At 30.9% G+C, this 12,259-nt stretch overlaps 1 protein-coding gene across 1 annotated transcript in view; it reads left to right on the forward strand.

Annotated features, from left to right (window-relative positions):
- LOC141457468 (uncharacterized protein KIAA2013 homolog) overlaps positions 1–10,889 on the forward strand; it is a 51,838-nt gene extending 40,949 nt beyond the window's left edge. Inside the window, exons 6-12 of the mRNA XM_074134489.1 lie at positions 4,304–4,417; positions 4,979–5,244; positions 8,004–8,091; positions 8,181–8,320; positions 9,225–9,374; positions 9,451–9,575; positions 10,681–10,889. Coding sequence (XP_073990590.1) covers positions 4,304–4,417; positions 4,979–5,244; positions 8,004–8,091; positions 8,181–8,320; positions 9,225–9,374; positions 9,451–9,575; positions 10,681–10,868 — 1,071 coding nt within the window. The 3' untranslated portion in view covers positions 10,869–10,889. The remainder of the gene's footprint in view (positions 1–4,303; positions 4,418–4,978; positions 5,245–8,003; positions 8,092–8,180; positions 8,321–9,224; positions 9,375–9,450; positions 9,576–10,680) is intronic.
- Positions 10,890–12,259: the final 1,370 nt, after the last annotated feature.

Raw genomic sequence — 12,259 nt, forward strand, 5'->3', positions numbered from 1 at the left:
AACTACAGTTTTCTATCTCATTTTTTGAAAAAGATATAGGGTAGGAAATTTTGAGATTTTTTTCATTTTCTTTATATTTAATATTGCTGTATTTCCGGTCTTATTAATGATAGACCTGCGATAATCTGTCCAATTAAAGTACTCTTTTACCTTAACATTTGTGCAAAACTACAGGTTTCTTTCTCAATTTTTGAAAAAGATATAGGGTAGGAAATTTTGAGATTTTGTTCATTTTCTTTATATTTAAAATTGCTGTATTTCCGGTCCTATTAATGATAGACATGCGATAATCTGTACAATTAAAGTACTCTTTTACCTTAACATTTGTGCAAAACTACAGCTTTCTATCTCAATTTTTGAAAATGATATAGTGCAGGAAATTTTGAGATTTTGTTCATTTTCTTTATATTTAAAATTGCTGTATCTCCGGTCTTATTAATGATAGATCTTCGATAATCTGTAGAATTATAGTACTCTTTTACCTTAACATTTGTGCAAAACTACAGTTTTCTATCTCATTTTTTGAAAAAGATATAGGGTAGGAAATTTTGAGATTTTGTTCATTTTCTTTATATTTAAAATTACTGTATTTCCGGTCTTAGAAATGATAGACCTGCGATAATCTGTACAATTAAAGTACTCTTTTACCTTAACATTTGTGCAAAACTACAGCTTTCTATCTCAATTTTTGAAAAAGATATAGGGTAGGAAATTTTGAGATTTTGTTCATTTTCTTTATATTTAAAATTGCTGTGTTTCCGGTCTTATTAATGATAGACCTGCGATAATCTGTACAATTAAAGTACTCTTTTACCTTAACATTTGTGCAATACTACAGCTTTCTATCTCAATTTTTGAAAAAGACATAGTGCAGGAAATTTTGAGATTTTGTTCATTTTCTTTATATTTAAAATTGCTGTATCTCCGGTCTTATTAATGATAGACCTGCGATAATCTTTAGAATTATAGTACTCTTTTACCTTCACATTTGTGCAAAACTACAGTTTTCTGTCTCAATTTTTGAAAAAGATATAGGGTAGGAAATTTTTAGATTTGGTTCATTTTCTTTATATTTAAAATTGCTGTATTTCCGGTCTTATTAATGATAGACCTGCGATAATCTGAACAATTAAAGTACTCTTTCACGTTAAGATTTGTGCAAAACTACAGCTTTCTATCTCAGTTTTTGAAAAAGATATAGGGCAGGAAATTTTGAGATTTTGTTCATTTTCTTAATATTTAGAATATCTGTATCTCCTGTCTTATTAGTCATAGACCAGCGAAATTCTGTACAATTAAAGTACTCTTTCACCTTAACATTTGTGCAAAACTACAGCTTTCTATCTCAATTTTTAAAAAGATATAGGGCAGGAAATTTTGAGATTTTGTTCATTTTCTTTATAATTTAAATTGCTGTATCTCCGGTCTTATTAATGATAGCCCTGCGAGAATCTGTAGAATTATAGTACTCTTTTACCTTAACATTTGTGCAAAACCACAGTTTCTATTTCAATTTTTGAAAAAGATATGTGGTAGGAAATTTTGAGATTTTGTTGATTTTATTAATATTTAGAATTGCTGTATCTCCGGTCTTATTAGTGGTAGACCTGCGATAATCTGTAGAATTTTAGTACTCCTTTACCTTAACATTTGTGCAAAACTACAGTTTTCTATCTCAATTTTTGAAAAGATATAGGGTAGGAAATTTTGTGATTTGGTTCTTTTTCATTATATTTAAAATTGCTGTATTTCCGCTCTTATTATTGTTAGACCTGCGATAATCTGTACAATTAAAGTACTCTTTTACCTTAACATTTGTGCAAAACTACAGCTTTCTATGTCAATTTTTGAAAAAGATATAGGGTAGGAAATTTTGAGATTTTGTTCATTTTCTTTATATTTAAAATTGCTGTATCTCCTGTCTTATTAGTGATAGACCTGCGAGAATCTGTAGAATTAAAGTACTCTTTTACCTTAACATTTTTGCAATACTACAGCTTTCTATCTCAATTTTTGAAAAAGATAAAGTGCAGGAAATTTTGAGAATTTGTTCATTTTCTTTATATTTAAAATTGCTGTATCTCCTGTCTTATTAGTGATAGACCTGCGAGAATCTGTAGAATTATAGTACTCTTTTACCTTAACATTTGTCCAAAACTACAGCTTTCTATGTCAATTTTTGAAAAAGATATAGGGTAGGAAATTTTGAGATTTGGTTCATTTTCTTTATATTTAAAATTGCTGTGTTTCCGTTCTTATTAATGATAGACCTGCGATTATCTGTAGAATTATAGTACTCTTTTACCTTAACATTTTTGCAAAACTACAGTTTTCTATCTCAATTTTTGAAAAAGATATAGGGTAGGAAATTTTGAGATTTTGTTCATTTTCTTTATATTTAAAATTGCTGTATTTCCGGTCTTATTAATGATAGACCTGCGATAATCTGTAGAATTATAGTACTCTTTTACCTTAACATTTGTCCAATACTACAGCTTTCTATCTCAATCAATGAATTCTGTGCCGAAATGTATAGAAAAGGTAGCTGTATAACTGGTATAAATTGTATTTCTCTTGTTATAAATAGTGCACGAGATATAGAAGGTTAAATTTTCGATCAAAATTTGCAAATTCGTTCCAAATTCAAACGTTTATATCTCTTTTCGTATTGTTCGGATTTCAATGAATTTTTTACCGATTTTTGGAGAAAAGTTAGTTCTACAACAGAAATGAATTGCAAGGTTCTAGTCATAATAGTTATCGTTTTATGGGAGGTTATAATTTGAAGGTTTCCATATTCGTTCAAAAGTTCAGAATTTTATATCTTATTTCTTATTTATCAGATTGCAATGAATTCGTTACTGAAATATTGAGAAAAGTTAGCTGTGTAACTGATATTAATTCCATTTTTCTAGTTATAATATTGAACGAGTTATAGAAGGTTAAATTTTCGATCTAAGTTATCGAATTCGTTCGAAATTCAACCTTTTATATCTCTTTCCGTAATATCAGGATTACTATGAATTCTTTACCGATTTGTAGAGAAAAGTTAGATCTCAGTTTTAAAACTATTTATAAATGATTCTGATCAATGTTCTTCTTTTGGATTATTTTATTTGTTTTTATGGAATGGGATTCTAAAACTTTCATTGACTGAGCAGCTGATAAACTGGTGAAGTAATGTTTCCGGTTCGTTCTTATTACTCATAAACAATGATTTTTGGGTTAGATTGAATAAATTACAGTATTGATTTTTAATTTCATAACATAAGGGCCATCTAATTTTATTTCAGAAAGAATTCCTATAACGAAAAGAAATGAATTTATATAAATATTGTTGACCAACATTTTTTAATAAATTTAGAAAATTCCAAAATATATCTAACATAACGTTGCTTACTTTATTTAAATCAGTTGAGTGCAAGTGTTCCCTGCACCTGTCTAGAATTATTGAAATATGTATTAGGTTTGTACTATAAGCATTCCATTGAGCCCAATTCTTGTAAATCAATTTCCTTTAAGCATTCAACTACCTGTAAGTACCAATTAAATTTAATGTTGCTTGGATAGAGCTTACTCATTACAATCAGTCTATTTAAGTAGATTTTTACTTAGTTATCATTTAAGTTCTGTTAAATGATAATTCAATCAATTTTTTTTTTCTTTTATTTATAATGACGCAGCTTTTGCTAAATTTTCTTTATTGAAGGGGTTTGAAATCCAATTATCAATTGTGTTTTCGAGTTTTGGAAAATACTCCGTTAATGACAATTTTAATCCTGTTAAATGTGCTATTTTATTTTCTCGTATGTCTTGAGACAGACTTACTTTATTCCTGTACGTATTATCAACTTTACTGTAAAATATTTAATTAAAATAATTTTTAAGAATTATAGGGAAACACGTTTCTATGATATTTTTATGATTTTTTTTTTTTTAATTTTTATGTTCGCCATTATTGATTATATTTCGAGTACCGAAAATGAGTTTTGTGAGGTAGTCCATTCGAAATTCGGCGTAATCTTATAAGTGATTGACCAAACTGAAAGTAGTTATTAAAGTTAAAAAAAGATGGCATCATAATCGTTTTGGTTTGGTGATATATAAAGGTGTTAAAAATAGCTTGAAGTATTATTAAGTGGATATTATCATTGGAGGAGTTCAAAGGTCTTTTTTTGAAATACTCTTCTTGTAATTCACTGTGTAGCAGTAGTTATGAAAGTACTATGCAGAGTGCTTGAATGTTCTAGGTAAAAAATCGTCATTTGATCTAAACATTTTATACATTTTTCCATTTTTCTAGATTGAACCACATCGAACTACAAGTTTATACGTTCCAACAGTTGTCTGCTCTGATTTTATGAAAAAAGGAGAATTTTATAACAAGAAGACTTTATTAGAGAATAAATGCATTGATGTAAGCAAATTATATATATTTTTTAAAAATGTAAATTCTTTCTATAAAAGCAGAATACCTGGTGACAGAAAAAATTTTCCATGAAAAAATTGATAATTTTCTTGCTTAAAAAGTTCAGTAGACTTGAAAAGTTATCCAACTTTGGTCAAATGCAAACAGGTTTTGCTAGGTTCAGACTGACTGAAGACAAAAATTGAAGAACTTTATGACATTTACTTTTATAACCACACCATTCAAGTGTAGCATACGGCTATCATATGTTTCTGCTTTGATACGCTTTGCTAAAAAAATATAAAACTTAAGCGGTGTGGTGAAATAAAGAATATTGTCATCTAGGGATCCAACAACTTAGATTGATTATGGCAGCCAATTGATGAATTTAAACATTATACTATTTTCATATTAACTTTTTTTTAACTTGAAAAACTCTAATTTCGTTAACTCCCCATTATATGATAGCTTCAATATTTGTAACGAAATTGGGGAAATATAGCCTCCTATGTTTAATTAACACGATTAATTGTATTGTCCCATTACATACTGAGTGATGATTTATTTTAGATTATGAAAAATGTTACGGGTATCAGCAGCAGTCGACTGAAACAGGAACATATTGATGCATGGTACAACCTTTGGAATGCAGGACTATACATTAGCAAATCAAAGGCCGCTGGAGCACTAAACGGCGATAAAATAAACGCTACACTCTATTATGTCCTATCTAACACCTTATTGAACCCTTTGATGGATAGAAGTAATGGGACAACCGCTACTCGCTCATATAATTCTTATGCCGAAGGGTGTTATGGAGGTTACCATCATACTTTGTAAGTTAGATTAATCTCAAAATTGTTGATGGAGAAATTTTTAGCAGTTTCTCTTTCTAGAAAATAGTCTGTGTAAAAACAAAATAATTAAAAAAAAAATACCGGAAGCAGCAATGTTAAATTTTAAATGTTAAATTACGTTTATATACTGCCAGGGATCCGACCTTGAGTTATAACGACATATTTCTTAACTAGAAGTACCTTTTATTGAATCAATTTTTGTGAAAACTACGAATATACATTACATAGGTGTTCATTTATAATTATTATTGGATTATCTTTACAAAAAATCATATCCTTTGAAATCCTTAGAAAGGGTTAGTTTAGACCTACTTCTGAAGTGTCATTTTTGTGTAATTTTGTCTCCACAAGTTTAATATTGCAAAAATTAGTTGTGTTGCTAATGTGCCGAGTTGATACTTGTACAAATAGTACTTCCTCAATGGTTGAAACGATTTCTCGCTGTTTCAGTCAGTCGCATTTTTTCATTCTGTTACTCCCCCACAACCTCTGTAGAAGCTACAGATATAATTAGCTAGTCGAGACGGGTAGGAGTAGGTTTCAAGGAGTGGAAATATTAAAACAATAATAATCAAGTAAATAAAACGAATAAACTGAAAAATAAAATTAAGGAGAGAGGAAGAAAAAGGAAGTTTAAAAAAAAGAAAGAGAGGAAGGAGGAAATATGCAGAACTATCTTCAAAGTTACAATACACTACTTACCTTAGGAGGCGCTTCCTAGCAATAGAATTTTTTACGAATTTGGAATTTTGGCATTAAATTTGATTCTTGTTAATACTAATTATTAACTAGGGCAAAATTATTGCCCTACTATAGTAGCACTTCAGAGTACTTCTTCCCTCAGAACTTCCCTAAAATGAATCTTACCACAAAAAAGTGAATAAACTTAAATGTGCAGGTGTTACAAGTTTATAAACAAAATTGTGAAAACCATTTTCTATAAATTTACAAACAACTGAAAAAATTAATCCAGTAAAGTAATACTGCTTCCGTAAGTAGAATAATTTTTAAAACACTTCATTTTCGGGTCTCCTGAAGCAACTAAATGAAACCAAATTTACCATTTTTGATGAAAAATAGACGTACAGAGACAGGCAGGATTTACAGGGTGTTCATTTTAAGACGGCTCAAATGCATTTCATGCTTAAACGGTTGATCTGAGCGAAATATGGTAGAGGAAAAATTTGTTGCCCGTCACCTCTAGTTTCAGAAAATGTTACTTGATTTTAGATGCATACGCGTCTGACGCGCGACCAAAAGTGAGGGTTCGCGGTTGACCCCCATTTTCATATACACAGTTTTAAAGAGTATAAAAAGTTATGAAAGAAACCGGAAACCGCAATTCGATATCTTCAAAATAAAGGTGCTAGGCCATTTCAAAATCTGTTATTTATTAATCATATTTCAATTTTTTAACTTGTTATCAAAGAGAAAGAAGAGCATGCGATAGATCATTTTTATGTATTTTTTAATCCCCTTTCTACTAAAAATATTGCCAAGGCAGTAAAGCTGTTATTTTTCTTATTATCAGGAAATAAGTCGTTTTCCGAGTGATTTTTCTAAGAAAAATCAAATGTTAAGAGCTTTAGATGTTCTCAAGCACACACAAAATGGCTAAAAAATAATTTTACATCTGTTGCAAACAAGAAGGTTTAAAAATTATTTGGTAATTTTGGGAGAGTTGCGTTTAATTACCAAAAAAATTGGAAACCTCCTGCCATGTATTTAAGTGATCAATATCTTTCATGTAAAGGATCAAACTTATTCCTTAATTTATCAAATAATGCACTTTACTCAACTTGTGAAGCATGTACTGTGCCTACAAAGGTGCCTCCTCTGGCTCACAAGCCAGGTTAGCCAGGAGGTTATCAACTGCTCTCTGTATCTGAAGAGGCACCTTTGAAGGCACAGTAGATGCTCCACAAGTTGGTAATTAAATGCAACTCTCCCAAAATTACCAAATAATTATTAATTCTTCTTGTTTGTAACACATGTAAAATTAATTTTTAGCCATTTTGTGCATGCTTGAGAACATCTAAAGCTCTAAACATTTGATTTTTCTTAGAAAAATCACTCGGAAAACGACTTATTTCCCGATATTAAGAAAAATACTAGCTTTACTGCCTTGGCAATATTTTTAATAGAAAGGGGATGAAAAAATACATAAAAATGAGCAATCGCGTGCTCTTCTTTCTCTTTGATAACAAGTTGAAAAATTGAAATATGATTAATAAATACCGGATTTTTAAATGGCCTAGTACCTTTAATTTTGAAGATATCGAATTGCGGTTTCCGGTTTCTTTCATAACTTTTTATACTCTTTAAAACTATGTATATGAAAATAGGGGTCAACTGCGAACCCTCACTTTTGGTCGCGCGTCAGCCGCGTATGCGGGCAGGAATCTAAAATCAACTCACATAATCTGAAACTAGAGGTGACGGGCAACAAATTTTTCCTCTACCATTTTTTCCTCAGATCAACCGTTTAAGCATGAAATGCATCTGAGCCGTCGTAAATTGAACACCCTATATAAAACGTAAATTTACGGTGAAATTCTAAAATCAGCACCAAAACACAAGGCTTCTTCTGTTTACACAGAAAATGAAAATGAAACTCTAACTTAGACCTACAATAATTTTACTTTTACCAAATATGTAAATTAATCAAATTTGATTAAAGGAACAGTATCCTTTCATAATTTTGTTGTTATTCTGTTTTAAATTGTATAAATTTGCAGGCAGGCAGTAAATCTATGGAAGTCATTAAAAGTTATTGAAGAAGTGAACGATATTGTGTCTTTATGGTTGTTAACGTTAGAGAAACAGGTAAGTATTTTGCGGCCATATACAACAGCCAGATATCTTATCCATACAACTGAATCATTATTTCTAATGAATCTCTTTTAATGTCTTAGGGATGCCATAAATTAATTAAGACCGGTGCAATGGGTGTTGGTCAGGCGATGGTGCTAAGTTTCGGTGGATTTCGATTTAGTGGTCAACATTTAGAGTTCAAAATAGATCCAAAATTTCTACATAGAGACTATATATTCAGGTAAGTAATCAGTTTACATTTCCCTGTAATATATTAATAATGTTGGTGTGTTGTGAGTTAGAATGTTTGCAAAGAAGCAAGAAGTGAGAGAAATATAGCTAGTTCAAATAGAAGGCCTCCATAATTTGGCTCTTATCTCCTGCATCTCTGTGAATTATTTTTTTAAACCATTTCCAAATATCACTAGCAGAGTCTCAAATGACTCAGCAATTCTTTGCTTTTATCTTATATCTTCTATCAAATAAAAAACTGGAAATTGATATTCATTGAAGGGCATATTCTCCCTCAAATAGCAGAATTTAGCATTATATGTACAGGGTGTTTATTTTAAGACGGCTCAAATGCATTTCATGCTTAAACGGTTGATCTGAGCGAAAAATGGCAGAGGAAACATTTGTTGCCCGTCACCTCTAGTTTCAGTATATGTTACTTGATTTTAGATTCCTGCCCGCATACGCGGCTGACGCGCGACCAAAAGTGAGGGTTCGCTGTTGACCCCCATTTTCATATACACAGTTTTAAAGAGTATAAAAAGTTATGAAAGAAACCGGAAACCGCAATTCGATATCTTCAAAATAAAGGTGCTAGGCCATTTCAAAATCTGTTATGTATTAATCATACCTCAATTTTTTAACTTGTTATCAAAGAGAAAGTAGAGCATGCGAAGATCATTTTTATGCATTTTTTCATTCCCTTTCTACTAAAAATATTGCCAAGGCTACCATTTTTTGCTCAGATTAACCGTTTAAGCATGAAATGAATTTGAGCCGTCTTAAAATGAACACCCTGTATAAGCGTTTTGTAGCTGCTTGAAGGAAGTATATTCATATGAATAATTCTTTACCAATATGGACTTACTGTTTCTGTTTTTCAATGTTCTATTAACCATGTTCTCCATTGCTAGGAGAATTCATTATGACGACATGACATCTATTAACGTGAGTGTGACATTACAAGACGATAATAAGGCACAGTTAGGAGTGTCTCTAGATAAAAGTGATCGGCCGTACTACGCTTGTGATGGAGGTTGCAACGAGGACCCAGTCCAATTAGGGTATAATTAAAATCAAAATTTTATTATATCTTTTTCCTTCAGTTTTACAAAATTTCTTTATAATTTTCTGTTTTAGAAGTGAGATGACATATTTCCCGGTTAAACTAACAGAACCGATCACTTCCATATTGTATGTGACTCCAGATAAAGACCACATGGAGTTAATAAAAGATACATTGCATGTTCATAAAATAGTTGAAGGTATATGTTATTATTATTTTACTTTTTTTTCTTTTTTTTTTTGTCGGACTTCCTAGTACCGCCAGTAAATACTGATACAGTTCAGTTAAAATTAGGGGACAAATTTGTTAGGGAGTGAATGGTTTCATCACTACACTGATTAGTGAGGTATAAGATATTTGGCGTAGATAACTTGATATCTTTCAGCACTTTGAATAGTTTAGACATAAATAGCTGTTATTCAATCATTTTTATAAGTATTTGTGATAGCATTTGAAAGTTGACTGCCAATTTTTGATGTTTTCAAGATCATTGCGATCTAAAAGTACCATTGCAGTTTCCTTTGCTTCAGTGTTCATACAACATACATAGGTATCTGTAGAAGTGCTCAGAGTAGTGAGCGATCTAAGGGTGTGGTAAATCAAAGTACGAGTGATTCAAAGTCGTAATTGCACATCTATGACCTCGAGGACCCTGTGTGTATTGTGAGAGTGAGTGTTCATGTTGTTAGGCTGGGATACCTGTAGGAATGAAAAGATTCCTAACTAGTGGCTAGTCCACTTCCCCCTACTGATTGGGAGTAAGAAATGAAACTGACTAATTTTAAACTTTTATACGGCAAAGAAACTTCTCAGAGCAATTTTTTTAAAAAATATTTAAAATTTCTACATCTAGACTTTGTCTTTCAGCATTCTTAAAGACGTCTTGCCTAATTATCCTTTCAATAAGCAGAATTTCCAGTGGGGAATTGCTCTGTTCGAATTAAATTGCTTTATAGGTACAGACTGGAATGACGTCTGAGACAGCTATTCTTACAAGATATGACCAAATACTTTTAACTCAGAGAATTTAGGTCCGGGCTAATCTGCCAATCTGTTCTAATGTAGTGAGGAACATTTAGTATTGGCTAGCTAGACCTTGCCTCGTGGGCAGTTACTGGATTTATCGTAAACTTTAAGTTCATATGGTTTCACCGCTACAATGACTAATTAGATATAAGGTATTTGGGTAGATAACTTAATATCTTTCATTTCTGTAGCTAGTTTAAATATAATTGGTTTATACATTTTTATAAGTATTTGTGATAGCATTTGAAAATTGACTGCAAATTTTTGATTCTTTTCAGCACCTGCGTATGATCATCATGTTATTGCCCTTCACAGACATGGACACCACTTGGGTGGGTTGCCAACTCTGTTTTGGGCATCAATCTGTTTCCTTATTGTTATATTTCATCTTTTCTTGTTTAAACTAATTTTTAATGAATATTGTGATAAACAAGATAAGCATAGAAACAGATATGGCAAAATTTAATAAACTTATCTTTCACTTGTTGTTTAGTTTTTATTTATTTTTTTAATTTAAGGCACATCAAAATCTAAGATCATTCACTTATTATTATTTTCAAATCTTTTCTTTTTTAATAATAAGGATGTCACAAAATAATTTCGTGTTTAATGTTGATTTCTAGAATGGCTTATTATTCACCTGAGTTGTGCTACTTTTATGACTATACTTCTGCCATTCTCTTCTATTCGCTATTAGAATTTGTAAACATTAATTTTTTAGCGTATTGTCACGGTTTCAATAAGTGTTAACTGTTTCAGAAAAATGATATTATTGATTATTAAAAAAGAGAAAATCTAAGAAGCCGTTTTCGAAAAAACGGAGAATACCCAGAAATGTATTCTTTTAAGAAGATATAGATGTATTCTTTATAAGCAAATGATAAGCGCATCGACTGTTCACTTCTTAAACATAAAGTCATAACTTAAGTTTCAACCAAATATAGTTTGTAGGTGTGGTGTCATGACGCTTAGAGAAACACGCTTTGTAATGAATTTTATCAAACTATGACAAAGTTTTTGAGAGCAGCATTTTATAAAAAAATATCACAAGCATATTATATATTTTTGACAAAATTATTTATCTAATACTCTTCTATCATGGTTAAAAAGAAGAGCTAGTTATGGTCAAGTAGGGCTGGCCTTTTCTGAATATTTTGAAGATTTTTTTCACATAGTTTGTGCTGCGTTGGTTCCGTCAATCGGCAAAATTTCGTTGTTGGGCTTCCAAATTAAGTTTTTCTAGCCAATTGAGATTTTTAAAAATTTAGAAGTTTAATCGTTTTTGCTATTTCATTAATAAAGATATTCACTTGTTAAGTGAAGTTATTAGATTAGGTTTTGTGACAAAGAGCGTTCCTTCCATTAGGGGGAAGGAACGCATGCAATCCAAAATGCCCATTATTAAGTTATACTGACCACTTTATTTTATAATTTTTAAACATTTCTTTTTACCAATCATTAGTGCCAGCGATTCTTCAAATTACAGTGTTTGCGCTGAAAAGTGGTAGAAGTTATTAAAGAAAGGAATTGACCAGTGCAATCTGAGGGACATTGGCTATTTACTTTGTTTTTAAAATTTTTCAATACTTATTTTTGCCAATTTTTACTCTGTGTTTGTGCCGGCGATTCACCAAATTTCAGCGTTTATGCTGAAAAATTAAAAGAGTTATTAAAAAAAATCTGGCCCTCATACTAGAAATCCCTTGGCCGTTGTCAGACCCTCAGATGCATTTGCTCCAACTGCCTGCGTACTCATCAAGTGTGAAAAATATTTTGCTTACCCAGTGCAACTTTTTAATCTAATACTGAAGTGGTGAAAAAATTAGGAATTTTAAGATAGAAAAAGAACATTTTGTA

Source organism: Rhodnius prolixus, unplaced genomic scaffold, assembly GCF_049639745.1.
Source record: "Rhodnius prolixus isolate KJV_2025 unplaced genomic scaffold, Rpr scaffold_16, whole genome shotgun sequence".
Classification (NCBI taxonomy): Eukaryota; Metazoa; Arthropoda; class Insecta; order Hemiptera; family Reduviidae; genus Rhodnius; species Rhodnius prolixus.